This window comes from Balaenoptera ricei, chromosome 2 (assembly GCF_028023285.1).
Source record: "Balaenoptera ricei isolate mBalRic1 chromosome 2, mBalRic1.hap2, whole genome shotgun sequence".
NCBI lineage: Eukaryota > Metazoa > Chordata > Mammalia > Artiodactyla > Balaenopteridae > Balaenoptera > Balaenoptera ricei.
This window is the reverse complement of record NC_082640.1, coordinates 158496911-158514891: the sequence shown is the minus strand read 5'-3', so window position 1 is coordinate 158514891 and position 17981 is coordinate 158496911. Positions and strand designations below refer to the sequence as shown.

Genomic DNA, 17981 nt, shown 5'->3' with positions numbered 1-17981 from the left:
AGAATTCTTAGACTTTTCATTAAAGGGATAAAATAAAGATACTAATCACACAGGAGTCAGCTTTACAAGGACTCTCCTCTTCAACAGAGGGAGGAAAAAGGCAAGTTAGCGTCCGTGGGTTTCCACCCTTTGGGAAGGGAAATTTGGCCAGTTCCACACGTGGGACCCCTGCTCCCCGGCTGCCATGTTGGTCCTCTCTGGCTTGACGTGAAGAGTGCAGGCTGGGCCCCATGAACTCAGCAGCTTGTTTTTGACGAGTGAGTGAATGAGCGGGACTGAGTACGTCCCGTGCATCAAGCCCTATGCCCCTGCCTTACAGAGGATGTCATGGAAAGGGGAGATGGGTCTGTGTTGTTCTACAGATCAGGACCCAGAATCTCCACCAGGCACCATGGGGAAGACCCTCCCACGGCCGCTCCACCCCATGGCTACTGCCCTCCTCTCCCTGTCACGCTGTGCAAAGAAGGCTGACAAGGGGCTGTCGGGGACGTGGGAACTCATGCAGAGGCCACTAACACACACACACGCCAGCTGTAGACCGCATCGCCACAACCCATGCAGCACGGCCGCCTTAGGCACACGCAAAAGCCGCCGACACAGCAGCAGCGGCAGCTGGCCTCTGGCACCCGCATGGTTGCCAGAGTCCACAGAGGGAAATTTGGATGTTTTTTTAGATGAGCTATGTTTCTGAGCCAATTTATTTTATAGTCCGGTTGGACGGCCTTCTCCCTGGGCTGCTGCAGAGGGTGCACCAACTGAGCAGCCCCGAGGGCGGGGGGGGGGGGGCGGTCCTTCCTCCTCAAGGCCCCAGACAGAAGATCAAATGCCAGGCCTGAGGCTGGGCGGTCGCCCTGTGCACCGTCTGCAGAGGGAGCCGCCGGGCCTTTTGTCTTTTGCAGATCCATCCCTAGGAGAGAAGCCGCCGACCCTCGCAAAAGAAAACGGGTGGGTGTGTTGAGGGGGAATGCACTGGGCTCCCTCCCATCCCGAAGGAAACGGCAATAACCACCACTGCACACACGGAAAACAAAACAGAGAAAAACAACAACCAAAGAAAACCAGCTGAACTTACCACACTGCGAGTGAACTTTTCTAAGGAAGTTCTACGACCTTGCTCACTTTCTGGCTTTAGGGGGAAAAAAAAAAAAAAAAAAGATAGGGAGAAAAATACAGAAAAAAAAAAAAATCTTCAGCTTACACATCGTTCCCCAAGGGCAGCAGCGGCAGCTAATGAACCAAAACAAAAGCAAGACCGGGCGGGGGAAAAAAAAAAACGGGACAAGAGAAGCAGCCAGCGCTGTGTGCGACAGTCAGTGGAGAGAAGGAAAACAGAGCTTCCCTGGCGCAGCGAGGAGAGAGGGGTGTTTGCTTCTAGAAGAGCCATTAATCGTGCTTCGGGGCTGAAGTAGGAGCCACCGGGCTGGGAGCCGGCCCCTTGGTCAGCAGTTTGGAGCTGCCTGCTCGCTGCTTTTGAGTGGCCGAGCCCACGCGCAGGAGCCAACTGGGGGCCCCAACAGGGGACACAAAGCAGACGAGCTTCCAGGGCCAGCGGGGCGTGTGCGGGAATGCTGCTGAGACGGCCGGAGTGGCCGTGGGCGAGGTGAGGTCATCAAGTCCTCCATGAGTCTGGGTTAGGACTTTCTCTGACATTTTTCTGCTCAGATGCAGCCAGAAAGTTTGTTAACTTCCTCAGCATCCTCGTGGCCCCTAGTGACTCTCGTTCTCTGTTCTTAGACCAGGGAGGCTCTACCCAGGTCTTTTGCAACCACAAAGATCTTGGGCCTCAGAAGGAGCGTTCTGGACAGAAAATGCTCTCTCGGTACCCGGGCAGGTGACCCCTTCCAAGGTTTACTCACAGCAGGTGACAGCAGGCTCAGGAACCTCCCAGGGACTCCAGGCTGAGGGTCCCCCCACACAGGGGGAAGAGGAGGCAAAGCCCCTGGACGCTGCCCCCAGGCCTGGCCGTTCTCCTCTCGTGGAGGAGGAGGGGGTGTGGTGTGGACCTGACCCTCTCCTCAACTTTCCTGCTTTTCGAAGGGGGGAGAATTACATCCCAAATACCTGCTAGTTTATCCCAGAGCCCAGTTCCAAGGTCCTGAATCCATGCCTGGGAAATCTGGTGAGCACACTCACTCGCGTGGACACACACACAGCAAAGAATGGAAATTAGAGAGCTGAAGAAGCAACCAGGTGTCTGTGGGTCTGCAGGATGTGCTGGAAGCAGAGGGGGCCAAAGGTAGCCACTGTGGGTGTGGACAAGGTCAGAGGGCTTCCTTGGCTGTCACGCCCCATTCCCTCAGCTGGCTGCCGGGAGACAGAGAGGACGCTGCAGAAGGAAGACACAACACAAAGGGCACACCGCTGCAAAGCCAGGCTGGTCTTTCTCCTTCAGGCACAGGGAACTGAAGGATCCGTGCTTGGCCTGGCACCATACTGAGTCTCCCCACTGGGGACGGCAGGACTCAGCTTCAATCCAGTGGGCAGCCCGGGGGCTGTCTGTGCAGCTCAAGTCAGGCCAGTCCTAGGCCCTGCAGCTGGCATTCTGCGCCTGGCATTTTTGTCCCTTGGCTCCTGAGCTGCTGCCCACAGACAGTGGCTACTGGCCTGACTTATTCAGGTTCCTCTGCCTTGCACAGGTCCTCCAAGCCGCCCTGGAAAATTGTACTGAAGTACTGGTACTTAAGTGTTCTGGAGGGGCCCCTCAAAACCCAGCTCACCTGCCCTTGAGACCTGGCTCATCAGAACGACTAACCTGATCTCTGAAAATACTAGGATAGAGGAAGAATTAGGGAGGAAGGACTGGAGGCTATGCCTCCAGACTCCATCAGGAGCCTTCCTGGGCAGAAAAGTGAGGCCGATTTACATCCCTCCTCTTAGCTGGAGTTTGTGGCTCACATCCCTTCATGACCTGGACATGTAGATCGCATGGTAAGCCCATCCCTGACATCAGAAGACACTCTAGGCCTACCTGGAAGTGCCGAGTTACAAATCCAGTCCATGCCTGGAGACTCAGGGAGAAATGGAAGAAAAGGTAGGCTTGTCACTGATTTTGGAAACAATTAACCCCTGGATATTGAAAGGGCTTTGGCATCTGCAAGAGCTTTCTGCCCCAAGAACACTCCTTGGTGTAGGGGCTGGAAGGATAATTCTAATGAACTTCATGTGTGACATTTTACAGGCAGGCCATCCGTTCCTTCCTCATTCAAGTGACCTCCTCTGAGAAACTTTCCTCGTACGGGAGGATCTGTGGAATCTCAGCCCCACTCCCTGTGCTGGGGTGCGTTTTCCCTTTGTGCTCAGACCCACAGGGAGACTGAATGGCCTCTGGCTTCTTCTGGGTGTGTGGACAGGCCCAGATGGGTCAGACTGCTAGAGGCTCACAATTTCCCCAAACTGGGATCAGTTCAGTGTCTTGAGCCACAAGAAATAATGAACAATTACTTTGCCTTCTCCCCTGAGATCTGGGCTGGAGGCACCAAAGGTCTCCACAACTTTTCTTGAAAAACTGCGTATCAGAGCCATTACTGGTGGGGATGTCAGCCAGCTGCATCAGGGCCTCTCCACCTCCACTCTCTGGCAAGGGAGCGGGCCGGAGGTCAGGCTTCACATTTTCCATCGTAGTAGTGACACCTGATGGAAGGGATGCAGGCCAACAAGAAAGTTGGGTTCCTCACACTCTGGGAGTCCCCAAAGTCTACTTCTCTTTCTCAGGCTCTTGGGGATGTCCTCAGGGCTACCTAAAGGCAGGCAAGCAGGATATAAATGCTCTTCTAGACTTGGGAGTGATGTGGGGCCAGCCAGATATGCAGACAAGATGCTGGCACGTGAGGTCACAGTACACAGAGAGAGGGGCTGTGTGGCTGAGAGAGGAAGCCCGACAGACAGCGTGTTGCTGGACAGCCACAGGCTCAGGGACTGCTGCTGGGAGGCCGAGAGGGAGAAGAAAGGGATGCGCGTGGTCCTAAGCGGCATGGCACGGGAGTCCCGGGATTTGGTGCAAGGAGAGCCCCATTAACCACACGTGGGCCTCAGATCAGAACCGAGACGTGCAGAGCGTTTGCAGGAACCATGAGCCGTCCCTCCTGCCTCCCCTTTTCCAGACCCCATGTCCCTCCTGGCTCTTCCTTCCCTCCTCCCAGAAATCCAGCTGAGTTCATCCCTGCCTCAGTCACTCCTCACCGCCTGCATGCTGAGGGTCCCTGCGCCCCAAAATCCAGACTCTGAGGGCCACAGGGAACCAGGACTTCATTCAGAGTGGAGGAGGAGGAAGGAGCTAGGATGCCGTTACTTCTTGGTTAAAAGAAAAAGCAAATGCTGTGGGGCAGGTGAGGGAGAAGAAGGGGCGACCACCCCAGGAAGGACTTCGGGTGCCAGATCGCCCCCTGGAAACCTATAAGCGTTTCTATCCGGGGTGGGGGGAGGTGCCCCAATCCTTGCCTCATACTCATCTCTGAGCTGGTCGGGGACAGAAAATCTGTGGGGAGGGGGCTGGACTCTGCTGTGGTTTCCTAAGGGATTGGCTGATGTCACTGCCAGCCCTGTACCCCTGGGCTGAGCCACTGTGGCCTCAGTATTTGGTCACACTCTCCACTGCGGGCAGAACACACAGATGGAGATTATGGTTCCAGGGAGACAGGATGCCACACCCTGGACCTTGGGGGTGGGCTGACGTGGTGACAATCCTAATTATATTCTACTGGAGTGGGACCAGGTACAGAAGGGAAAGAAGGAAAGAGAAAAGAAATAAAACCCAAGGGATGACATTCTCTTTTCACACCAGCAGCAAGCAGCAGGCAAAGGTCAACAGTGCTAAGAAAGGCAAGGCTGCCCTTCGCAGAGATACCTTCTTCTTGGCGAGCAGCAAGTCCTGGTAAGCGTTTGACCGGAGGAAGCGGGCGTAGCTGTCACTCTTCATCAGCTTGTAGATGTGCTCCTGGAAAGGCGGGAGGTGGGAAGACACAAGAAAGAACTGTCAACCAACGCTAAAGGGAACTGCAACCCAACTGGCCACTGTGTTAGGAAAGAAACAAACAAACCGAAATATGCTTGTCTGTACCTGGAAAAACATGTAACATGTTTGCTTTGTTTCGTTTTTTTCCCACTCAGAAAACACCAACCAAAACCTATTTTCTCTCACAGGGTAAAAGATCCTTGAGGATCACGTCGCAGAAGCTATGTAATTGGGCCTTGGTGCCATGTTGGGATGCAGTACTGCTTAATGATGAAAACCACAGGCACGGCAATAAGAAGGAAGAAATTACTGATGCACCCAACCACTTGGATGAATCTCAAAGGAATTATGATGAATGAAAAAAAGCCCCAGAAGGTTACATACTGTATGATTCCACTGATATGACATTCTTGAAATGACAAATTATAGAAACAGACAACAGATTAGTGGTTGCCAGAGGTTAGGGATGGGAGAGGAGCAGGGAGGGGAGGGAGGTGTCGTTATAAAAGACAATAGGAAGGGTTCTTGTGGTGGTGGACTAGCTCTGTATCTTGACACATCTTACACATGTGATAGAATTGTACAGAACTAAACACACACACACACACACATACGAGTACAAGTAAAATTGGGAAATCTGATAAACTCGGGGGATGTAGCAATGTCAACGTCATGGCCGTGATACTGTAGTATAGTTTTTGCAGATGTTACTGTTAGGAGAAACTGGGTAAATGGGATATCTCTATATTATTTCTTATAACTGCTTGTGAAGCTAAAAGTATCTCAAAATAAAAAGTTTAATTAAAAAAAAGTCCACAGGCAACGATGCAATTGGGTCAGTTTGTGCATGTCAGGGCCACCATCCCATCCTGGAAGGGGACCCTTAGAACCAGATCATGGGGGCATCTGGGCAAATATGCCAGGCCTGAGTCTTCCATCCAGGAGGGGCAGATGCTGGGGCATAGTGCCTTCCTGGGCTCCTAGAGGAATTACATTCTGGCCATGGCAACGGATTTTACCCTTCACTTCCGGCTAATTCCTATAGCCTTGTGATCCCTTCCTAATAGATCTGTCCTCATTAAGGGCAGGAAAAGCCTGTTTCATTAAAAGATGGAGCTTTTCCATTGAAAAAGTGTTATTTATTAGTTGAAATGCAAGGTAGCTCAGCTGCACAGGAAAACCTGGCTGTCCCAAGAGAGGACCTGTTAGGAGGAGGGTGGGCTTTCCCTAGGGAGGGTGGGATCATCAGGCAGGGACGCATCTTGCCTGATGTACACTCATTGCTCATCCCACGAAGCTGGACAAGGGCCCCAGTGCTCAGGGGAAAGGAGAGCTGGTCAGTGAAGAGGGTGCTCAGCAAAGAGGCTGGACTGGTCACTAAGGACCTCTTCCTCGGGTACTGTTCCCAGGGGAGGAGGAAGGGGAGGTAGAGACTTCTCCTCAGCTGGGGGCACATTTAAGAGATACCTGGCCAGACTGCTGGTGCATCCCAGAGGAAGCTGGGTGATGACGGTGGCTTGCCAAGACCCTCCTCCTACCCACCTCAAAAGGAAGTGAAGGCAGAAAGCAAGAGTCACCTTGGTGGCACGTGGATCCCTCTCTGGCCATCTTCAGATGGACCATATGCAGACCTATTTGGGCACCAGCTTCATTCTTGCCCAGATGCCCCCATATTTATAAAAGCGGGTGTAGCCCTACTCGTGGGAATGGGGCCACTGCAAGGAGCCCAGTGAAATGAAACACTGGCTTCAATCTGAATCTACTTTGATGATCCAGATGTGTGCTGAGTTAATAAACTTAGTGGGAACACATGTCGCTGAGTGTTTTTCTGCAAATTTCAGACAAAAATCCAGCCCACTCTAGTTTAAGCTCCTTGAGGGAACAATGTGTTTTTAATCTCTTATATGTGCATAGCGTCCAGCACAGGGTTAAATGTTAGCAGAATTTATGTTGCTTTTTGGTTCACTGAAATGCTGGTCTGAGTCTGCAAGTAGTGAGCAAGTTTGCAGGCTCCATACTTGTTTTAGTTTATGATCAGATCCTGCTCTCTGTATGGAAGGAGAGTGGGGATCACACTCAACTCAAAGGAGGTCCCTATGTGGGCATCTTGGCTCAGCCCTAATGGCCTCAGAGCCCAGACTGAGGGACATCATGGTCTTTGCATTTGTTGTCTCTTTAAAGTGGTCTAACACTTACATCTTAGGTACAAATGTTAACCCAGAGAGAAAATATCTCGCTGTCTCCTTCTTCTTGTCTCAGGCATGGCTTCTGTCTGGCCCACAGAGCCAGGTGGCTCCTGAGTCATCTGGAAAGGCCTGGCCCTCAGGCCTGGACCGTCTCCAAACCCCTCTCCAAGGCAACAGGCCCATGCTTCTTGTTCTGACTTCTCAGAGGAATCTAAATCCCCAGGTATATCTCACAAAATACCCCCTGCTCCCCCAAGAAGAGTAAGGAAACCTTTCCCAGCCCAGCCCTTCTGGCCTTGGCAACAGATTTCACCCCTGATCTAGCTAATTCCTCCAGCTCATCGTGGGCAGGAAAACCCATTGAAAGAAAGAACTTGTCAATTGAGAAAGACTAGGATAAAGCAGATGCCTCAGCATTTGATCTCCAAAATATTTGTTGAGCATCTCCTAGGTGCCAGGCACTGTATCAGGCACTGAGAATACAGCATCACCAAGACAGAAGAGGTCCCCACTGTCAGAAAGCTTAGATCTCATTGCATAAGGGCGTGCGTGACCAGTTGAGCTGAGGGATACAAGGAAGAAGAGCAGGTTCCGGGTGCTGTGAACGGGCATAACTGAGGATGACCTACCCTGCCAGAGGTGGGGAGTGGTTATCCCTCAGCCAGAAAGAGCCTCATCAAGGTAGGAAGAGCTGAGCACACAGGAATGTGTCTCCCAGTTCCTAGTCTGGTCAACCAGAGCAAGAAGGACAGTCCAGGGCCGAGGAGGCAGGAGCAGCAAGCAGTGGTGGTCCCCTCTCTGGGCGGGGTGGGGGCAGTTGATGTGGGTCAGAGGGGCAGTTTGGGCACTGCTCTTGCCTTCTCTATTCACATGCCAACCTGGCAGTTTGTTGCCAAGGCCAGAGCCAAGGTGAGGACCTTGTGGGGACAGAGTAAAGAGAACATGGCCTGTTGGATGTGGGCTGCATAAGGCAGTCTCACTCTGCCAACCTCGTTGCTAGCCCTTGGCCATCATTATGACCGTCTCAGATTACCCTGTAAGGAAACAACCACCAAAACAACTATAGCATGTGCAAGGCGTGGTCTGAGCAAAACAGAATCCAAGACCCTCTGCAGATCCCTCGTGCCCCCGACAGGGCCCGAGGCTTCAGGCCCCTCTGGGGTCTCCTCTCCCACAGCCTGTGGATCCAGGAGTCTCCTCTACCCTCCTCTCCTCCCCCAAGCAAAGAAGTGCAGCCTTTGATGTACCCAGTTATGGAACTCTGTGCTTTCTTCCTCGCCAGCTTTGTCTAAGAAACACAAAGACAGTAAACAGGGGGTGGGGTAACGGAGTGCTGAGGTTTTTCTGGGAATGAGAATTAAGATAGGACTCAGGGTCTTTGGCCAGTTCCCAAATGCAATGAGTTTATCACTGCCAGGGACAGCAAGTGTACAAAGCTCTTGGCAGTGACCCCTACTGATTTATGAGGGGTTCTGGTTTGTTTCCCCTGCTTTGCAGACAACCAGTCTTAAGGAAAATGTATATCCAGAGTCTGCAGAAAGCAGGAGAGCCACTGGCAAAACCAGCGAGAGCTCACCGACAGAATTCCTAAGGGCCAGAGAGAAAGAAGTTTGCATTTCTCTTCTTTGCTTTTTCTTGTCTTTTCTTGTTTTATTTCCCTCCCTCCCTCCCTCCCTCCCTCCATCCCTCCCTTCCTTCCTTCCTTCCTTCCCCAGACCCCTCCCTCCCCTGCTCCCTCTCTCTTTCTAAAAAACGGATGATTGAGTTGATTGTGAACAAGCAGAACTACCAGGGTCCACATCTGCCTTCCTGACATGTAGGGAGGCACCTGCTCCAGGGAGGGTGAGGATGGTTCTCCATAGGTAGAGAAACTGATGCCCTAAGGCCCTAAGTCATACTGAACATCTTAGCTACAATTCCCAGTGGGGGGAGGGAATCACACCCCACGGCGGTTGACAGTTACAGTACATGGATGTCACCCTGATGAGACACTCCACCCTCATCCAGGGCCAAGCCCAAGATGGGAGCTTTGCTTACCTGGGATGCTAAGGCAGAAGCAAAACCAACTGGAACCATGGGCAAGATTTTATAATAACTTTAAATGGAATGTAATCTATAAAAATATTGAATGACTATGTTGTACACCTGAAACTCATATAATATTGTAAATCAACCATACTTCAATAAAAAAGATTCAGGAAAAAAAAAAAAAAAGCAATGGAGAGAAAGAAAAAAAAACCCTAAACTCAAAACGACTGGAATCAGTGGAGTCCGAGACATATGCGGGAGGAGGAGGGAGCGAGCAGTGCAAGCTGTCTCAAAACCACACCTGCTACAAATCAATGTTTTGCAGTGAGGGTCCTCATTTGGAAATCTCCTTTGTTTTCAGACAAGACATGGTGGGCCTCACAGCGCTGGGGAAGGTAATCAGACAAATGCCTTGGGCCCCAAGCATGCTGGAGCAGTTAGACTACTTCAGAACACCCTTATGTCCTCCTCTTTGCGGTGGGTTCCTGAAACAGCTACGATCTCATCTCCCAGCTTTAGAGCATCCTTCTGGAGTGGCAGGCCGCTCAGCTGGAGCATTGCACAGCTGCCAAGAGCTCTTCTTGGGATTTTCAAGTGTCCTGTTTTTCTTCTGCAGATGTATGTGTCTCTGTCCTCTGTCCTCTTGGGAACATCCAAGCTTCCTGGAACAACATCCAGCCTTTGGGAACTGTTGGGTCCCTTGTGGTCCCTTGAAGGAAGATGACGCTGTGGGGCAGGATGTGACATTGCCGCGTGAGACGCTGGAAGGGGGGCTGGGCTGGGGGCCAAAGGTTTGGATTCAGGTCCCGACTCTGCCTTTTCCAGCCCCGCCGAGCACACAATTAACCGAGGAAATACAAGGGAACACATTAGGAAAACTATACACGTGTAACGTAATGATGATAACTGGCCTTCATGTTGGGACTGTCCTTGCCAGGGATGACGTGGGAAGGAGACCAAAGACCAGAAGGTTCCCGGGGAGGAGGAAAGCTGAGCGGAGTCCAGCTGTATTATTTCCATCGCTGTTGTTGTTTGCTCTGAATCAGTGCTTAGGTTTAAACAACCCCATTTCACAGATGCGGACACTAAAGCTCTACAAAGTTGAGTGACTTGCCCAAGCACAGAGCAAGGATTTGAGCCCAGTGTTCTGTGACCCCGAAGCTCACACTCTTCCCTTGGTACAGGCTGCTGTTCATGGTCCTTGAGTTGGGGTTTTGCGGGAGTCAGGTTCTGTGGCTGAGACAAAGTCCTCAGCGTGTGGTCAGCAGAAGCGTCAGGGGCCTCCTCTCAAGCTTTAATCTGAGTCATCCCAGGGGTAGATGCAACCGCCATTCACCATTCCCTTTCGGGCACTGTTCACCACCACGTTGTCAGTGACAGCAACGGCCAAGTCTCCCAGGGTGACACAGGCTCTCACCTCCCAGATCATGTACAACTTGCCTTCCACACCAGAAGGGAGGGCCAAACTGGCAAAGCTCTGAGGGCTGACCGGGCCCCTGGGAAGTCACAGGCAGCAAGTCTGTGTCACAGAAAGTCACCCAGAAGATGCATGAGTCTCACCTTTCAAGAGACTCTTAAATATCTTAAACCAAAGGTCTTCAGACCTTAGGCATGGTTAGCTGAAGCCTAAAGAAAATTAACACTTTTCTCATCATGGGTCCTTCAGGAGGACAGAGGGTGGGACTGCACAGTGGTAGGGAATTGATGGGGATCCTAAGTCAGTGTCTGCTTAATAAACATAGAAAAGACTCACTTGAGTGAGTACAGACACTCACTTGAGTGAAAGACAGCAGGTTGTCCTCATGGATGCAGCTTTGGATGACCATCCTAGGATCCTGTGGATCTTTTTTTCCAGGTTTTTTTCCTTCTTTTTTAAAATTGAAATATAGTTGATTTACAATGTTGTGTTAATTTCTGCTGTATAGCAAAGTGATTCAGTTATATATATATATATATATATATACACATTAAAAAAAAATATTCTAGGATCCTGTGGATCTTAAATGAGAAGCCCCCATTTGGATTTCTTTGTCCTTCTAAGTGGGACGTGGCGGACACTGTTTCCATGGAATGCAACATTCGAGTCATAAGAGAGTGTAAGAGTGAATTATCTTTTGCCTTTACATTGCAAAGCATCTGTATAAACATGTTTAATTTAACTGGCCAAAGGGCACAGTATTTTGATGCTGTTCAATCCCTATTCTTAGATAAGAGTAGCTTCAAAGACAGCTTTGCATATTTCCTTTCACCTACCCAAATACCATGGGTATTAACTTAGACAAATGTTTCCTTCTCCTCTTCAAGGTCATGGGGCTTGGTGCAAGAAATCTCTGCTCTGAAGCATCAACAAAGAAATTTTGGAATTTAGTTCTCTGACGCCTTCTCTTCAAGAACTACTTGTCTGTGTGGTAATAAACAGAAACCGCTCACAAACAACTGATTTGTTCTTTTCAAAATGCATCCCTCCCTCTGCTGCTCATTTCCCTAAAATAAAACCACCCACAGGATAAAATGAGTAATTCCTGGAGTAAGCAGTGCCATAGCATTTTTTATTAAAGTATGTCTGGCATGGGAAGTCTACTAGGAAATGCCCTCCAAATGAGGATTAATATCAGGAAACTTGGTGTAGTCTTGTGATACTGGCACACAATGCCACCACCTCCACCACTAGGGCAAAGATTAACAGCCTTCACCAAGCTAGGAAGACATCTGCTTCTGAGTAATCTGGGGCAAATGTAAACGTGGGCTCCACTGGACTCTGGCTTTTGAACAAAGCAAATGTTAGAGGCCTTGCATTCCTTAATCAAGTTGCTTTTAAACATCTAAGTTTAGGTAAGAATAGAGACTTTTGACTAGAGGCTTCTTGACTGCTCACTGTGGGTGTAACTTGATGGTGTATTTCTCAGCTCTTGTATCACCCTGACCTCATTTTGACCTTGAGGTTGCTCTTTGATCACTCCACGCATAGATGATGGCCAAGCTGAGTTTTGGTAACTTAGATTGGGGTCTGCTTAAGAGGAGAGCTTATGTATCTGTATATTCCCAGAGCCTAGAACATCTGGCCCTTAGTGGATATTCCAAGCTTTGCTGAATTGGCATACTGTAGAAATTGGATTTAACCAGTATTTATTGAGCACCTACTATATGTGCTCCCCAAGGTTGTGTGGCAAGATTTTTCAAAGTGGAAAACCAAGGGACAAATGGCCTTTTATTTATTTATTTTTTTAAATGATACGTACAGCTGAGGGTGTTATCATTCTGGACTGAGTTGTCAAGGAAATTTTTTTATTTAAACCAAAACTGTGTGCAGAGCATTATTTTAGTGTTGTAGGGATTTATAGAAGGTAAGGAAGGCCAGATGTCTGCTCCCAGCAAAGAACTTAAAATCCAGAGGCGCTGGAGGCCAGACACTGCAGGTACAGGTCTGGATGGGGCATCTCAGCAGCTACTGCAGGTCAGGAAAGCAGGGTGGCTTGGACACGTAGGAAACCTACATGGGAACCTGCATGGGACCAAAGTCAACAGGCTGGATTGGTCCATCAGATTCAACTGTCAATCCCTTTGATGGACAGATTTCCAATCCAATCCAATCTCAGTGAAGTGTTTTCTTAGGCCTGTTTTGTTTTATCTGTAAAGAATGATGTGCTCTTGGATAAGCTGTGCCCAGTGGCAAAAAGCCATCTGGGTCCCTAATATCCTTTGCAGTTTCCCTCAGAGTAGAACTTCACAGCCCACAGGTCAAGGTCTCCCAACTCGAATGGGAGAATGAATGTTCATGAAATGGATGGATGGGGAGATGGATGAATGACTGAAGGGATCCAGTGACACAGTCCTTGGAACATCCTAGGATACTCTGAGACTTTTAAAATTGAAGCCACTGCACCAGCCAGCTGACTCCGGTCTCCCTCCTGCAGCCTGTGGAGGCTCTGGAAAGAGACGAATGCCCTAAGAGGAGGTCTTAGGCCCGAGATACTTCCTGTGGTTTCATTCTCTCCTCCAAAAACCTCCAGCAGAGCTTCGGACTACATGCCCCGAGATTCAGATCTCTCAGCTCCAGCTTGCTCTGCTTACCACCGTTTGATTCCTCCTCTTTCAGCTCTAAGCCTTCAATGTTTTCCTACGTCTTCAGAGTGAGAAAGTTCAAATTCCTTAGGAAGACACTCAAGGCCCCCCAAGTTTGGCTCCTACATACTTTTTATTTTTGAATTTCCCCCCTAAGAACCCCTTCTAAGAGCAGACCCTTCTGGGGAGAACTCGTTTTAGATCTAGCTTGGAATTATGAGACCTCAGGGAATACTAAAGCCATTAATTTTTGTGAGTTCACACATATAAGTATATAGCACTTTACTTATTCAAAGAATTTTCAGTGCTATTAGCTCATCTGATTTCTAAAAAACCCTTAGAGGGCTGTAGAGAAGACATCATCCCCATTTTACAGAGGAGAAAACGAGGGCACAAAAGGTCAAGATCCTTGCCTGAGACCACATAGCAAGTAGGTGGCAATGCAGCTCCCGCGGATGCCCCAAGATTGAGAACAGAGAATTCAATCCCTAGCATAAAGAACTGAGTCCTTAAAAAAAAAAAATCATGGCTCATTTTTCTTTTATTTCTCCCCTCATGAGGCTAAATCTGTGAAAGTGGAACAACACAGCAAACAGCTGAGGGCTATGGTCACAGCCCACAGACCTTTATGGAAGATTTGGTCTTGGCCCAAATTTTCAAAAAAGCCAAATGGATCGGCAAAACACAAGTGCAAATGCTGGGCCCATGCTGACAGGGCATCTTGTGAGATGTTTCCACAGGAAGCAAACACAGGCAATTAACTTTGCTGTAACAATGCATGTGGTCAAATAAAAGACAAAACCATCCGAGGGAGCCTGCACCCCACCCCCAGTCCCCATTTCAAATGAATGCATAAATCTGGCTGAGCCTTCACTCTGGCTACTGACCCCTAATAGCAGGACATATACTCACATGTCTATTGGCATTTTGACCACTGTTGGTTGGCTTCTGAGAACCGTGTGACCGGCTGAGGAAGCCACCCCAGAGCTCCTGATCCCAATGGGGGGATGGAGGGGGGCGTGCCAAAGGGCTTGGGTGTTACCATTCCCACTTCTCAGATGGGCAGACTGAGGAGAGCAAGCTTAAAGGACTTACAGGTACAGTCTTACAATCCTAGACAAAGCATATGGCTGAAACAGGATCAGAGCTTGCTCCCCAGCTTGGGGACCTTCTCTAGGGACCAGAGTTTCTCCAGGTCTCTGCATGACAACCAAGCCCTCAGCTCTAATAACGCAGGGGCAGTGTGATCTGAGCTGCAGACTTGACCAGCAAGTCGGGAGATCGGAGAGCAAGTCCTGGCTGGGTCTTAGCCTCCTCTCCTTACCTGGAAACTTCTAAGTCACACCCGTGCAGCGGGGGCAGGCAGCAGTGCTGGCCAGGAGGGGTAAGGCAGTGCAAGGATCATGGTACTGGCTGACTTGCCCTCGGCCGGTTGGCTCCGTAACACTCAACCTTGATGCAGAAACATTCGCGGAGATACGTGGGTTGCTGTTACTGCACCAAGATGGTCTACTCTAACCTACTCTCCCATATAAATGAAAGATTAATCACTCCCCAGTCTCTCTGTCTTCTATCTTTCTGGATTTGTTGAAGTGTTCCAATGATTTTCATGATATATTGTTCAGCACAACGGTCTCAAACTCTGTCTATTTCTTTATGTTATGTGAACTAAGAATGGTTTTTATATTTTTAAGTGGCTGAAAAAAAATCAAAAGAAGAATAATATTTCATGAACAATGATAAGAAATTGAGCTTTCAGGGTCCATAAATAAAGTTTTTCAACACAACCATGCCCACTTATTTATGTATTTTACATTGTTACACTGTTACAGTGTAGCTGTTTTTATATGGCAGAATTGAGTAGTAGTGATGTAGATCGTATGACCCACAAACCTCAAAATTCAAACTATCTGGCCCTTTACAGAAGAAATTTAACCTTTTAAATCAACTCTTAGTTTAGTGCAAAAGGCAGGCTACAGAATCACCCTATTTGCATAAACACTCTATACACATAAGTTGAGAGAAACAAAACACTAGAATAGGGGTTATCTCTGGGTACTAAGGTTATATGCAATTATTTGAATTTTTTCACCAAACTTCCTAAGCATAAAAGTATAAGAAAAGAACATTAATGACATTAAGGAAATAATATCATAAATATCTTATCTTACTGTGAGCCAGACACTGTTAGCTGTTGACACGCTTCATTTCACTTCATTCCCTTTCCACAGTATAGGTACCCTTGTATCTGTGTTCTACAGATGAGGAAAAGAAGACTCAGGGAGTTTAAGTAACTTGCCCAGGGTCAGAGTGCTAGTGAGAAGCACTTTGTATACTTATGATGAAAACACACTTGAGAAACAAAAGGGGACAAGCTGAAAAGAAATTGGTTTAGGAAGAGTACTTTATTAGAATTCGGAGAATCTCAGTCCTAACAGACAATGAGGAGGTTAGAGATGCTTTGGGATCCTCAGTAAGGAGATACAATGTATTTGGAAGTATGTACCTGAAAAATGGCAGAGAACTGTGCTAACGAAGGCTGTGTATCCAGAAACATGTCAAGGCACAATGTGCTGACTTCCCAAGTTTCCCCATCAAATATTTCTTGACTTAGTAATAACATGAATGTCAGGAAGAGAGGACTGGTTCACTAAACTATGGTACTTCCACACAATGGAATACTATGCAGCTATTAAAGAACCAGGCAATAATCACATCACTGCTGTTAGTTGGCACTGCGATTTTGAGACTGCTCTGTGGTGATGCAGGATAAAGCAAATAACATGAAGTACTAATGCTATCATCTATGGCGTCCTTGAGAACCAGGATTCTCAGCATAGAGAAAGGTGACACAGACATAAGAAAGAAGAAGTTAAATGAAATCCCCTGTAGTTTTGAGTTTGAATGGAAAGTATCAGTATGTACTCGTGATGTATTTTTATCAGAAATAACAACTACCTATTTCCTAGCTCTGGCCACTGGAAAGGCCTGAAAATGATGACCAACCCAGGAAGAATGAGTGCCTCTAAGTGCCCAAATTATGGTCTCTAAAAACCATTTCCCCCTAAGAGGAACCAGCGATTCTTAGAGAACTAGCTGATTCCAGGTCTGGGGAATGGCCTGGATCATCTTAGTTTCCTTGGTATTTGAATGACATCAAAGACTAGTAGGGTCATGTCAGAAGGAGCCAACAGGGCAGAGATGGCACAATCCAAGCATTGATAAAAATAATAAACAAAATGGATAAAACACATCAAATATGTTTAAACCCACAGGTTTACAAGGATACTAAAAGACACACACACAAAAAAACCCCTAATTGGTCACCATTAGATGATGACAGTAAACCATTCATTATTTTTTAAATTGGCAAATAAAGGGAATGAATCAAACACGTATTCCATCTTTCCTATGTGAACTGTATTACTAGATAATCAAATGGTAGATGCATTTGATTATTTGTATTTCAGTTAATAAATGAAGAAAGAACGATAGAATTAGAACAGCATTTTGTAACCTCTAATTAACTAATGGATTTAAGCAATAAGCATCAATAGCTGCTAAAACCACAAAGAGAGAAACTAGACATCATGTGCCTTCTGACAAGACAGCACAGCACAGTCTAGGAAGTAGTTTTGCCCACAAAAGTCACACTTAAATCTGATTAAATACCTAAGTCAAATTACCAGTTTACAGAAAATGCAGATGGTAGAAGGACACGTTAAATAGTACCACAGGGTTGCAATCAGAAAAATCTAGACGGTGGAATCTCTCCAGCACAAAGGATCCAATTTCTTCATTAAATAAATTGCAAGGGGTTGGGGGGTGGGTGGGGAGGACGTAAAAGGAACCCGTAGATTACGAGGCACTTAAAAGACATGGTGATCTACTGTGATGTGCGGGCCTTGTTCGGATTCTGATTTTGAATAACGATTTAAAAAAGGCATTTATGGAACTACTATAAATTTGAACACTTGCACGACATTTGATGATATTAAGAGATAACTGCTAATTTGTTAAGGCATTGTGGTAATGTTAAGACCAAAGGGTCAGTTTCTCTTAGAGATACATACCTAACTATTTACAGTGAAATGATACAGTCTTGGATTTGCTTTAAAACAAACGGTGAAAAAGTAGGTGGGGACACAGATAAAATGAGATCAGTCTTGTATAGATGATTGCTGAGTCTGGATGAGGGTCCACAAAGGTTTGTTGTTCTATTCCTTCTACTTTCCCACATGTTTACAAGTTTCCATAACAAAACATGAAAATAAATCCTTCCTGATGTCATGATCAGAGCAATAATACTGGGCAGGGAGCATCATGGTTCTGACCAGTATCCTTTTTCTCATGTCTCATGAATAATGGAGAGTTGAGTTTTGTGCTTCAGATTGTTCATCTGGGGAGCTTCTCCATCACCCATGGGGGTTCTCCATCACCCATGGAGCTTCTCTGTCACCCATGGAGCTTCTCCATCATCCATGGAGCTTCTCTATCACCCATGGAGATTATCTACTACCCATGGAGCTTCTCCATCACCCATGGAGCTTCTCCACTACCCATGGAGCTTCTCCATCACCCATGGAGCTTCTCCATCACCCATGGAGCTTCTCCACTACCCATGGAGCTTCTCCATCTCCCATGGAGCTTCTCTGTCACCCACAGAGCTTCTCCTTCATCCATGGAGCTTCTCTATCACCCATGGAGATTATCTACTACCCATGGAGCTTCTCCATCACCCATGGAGCTTCTCC

At 47.8% G+C, this 17981-nt stretch overlaps 1 protein-coding gene across 4 annotated transcripts in view; it reads right to left on the bottom strand.

The window, feature by feature from the left end:
* RGS6 (regulator of G protein signaling 6) overlaps nucleotides 1-17981 on the bottom strand; it is a 582944-nt gene that overhangs the window by 29756 nt on the left and 535207 nt on the right. For 2 of the 4 annotated variants that reach the window (XM_059914558.1, XM_059914555.1), the window contains exons 16-17: nucleotides 4844-4933; nucleotides 1073-1126 (exon numbers count right to left, since the gene is read on the bottom strand). In XM_059914558.1, coding sequence (XP_059770541.1) covers nucleotides 1073-1126; nucleotides 4844-4933 — 144 coding nt within the window. Of the gene's footprint in view, nucleotides 1-850; nucleotides 929-1072; nucleotides 1127-4843; nucleotides 4934-17981 lie in introns of those variants that run through there. The other 2 variants (XM_059914556.1, XM_059914557.1) reach the window with 2 other exon arrangements.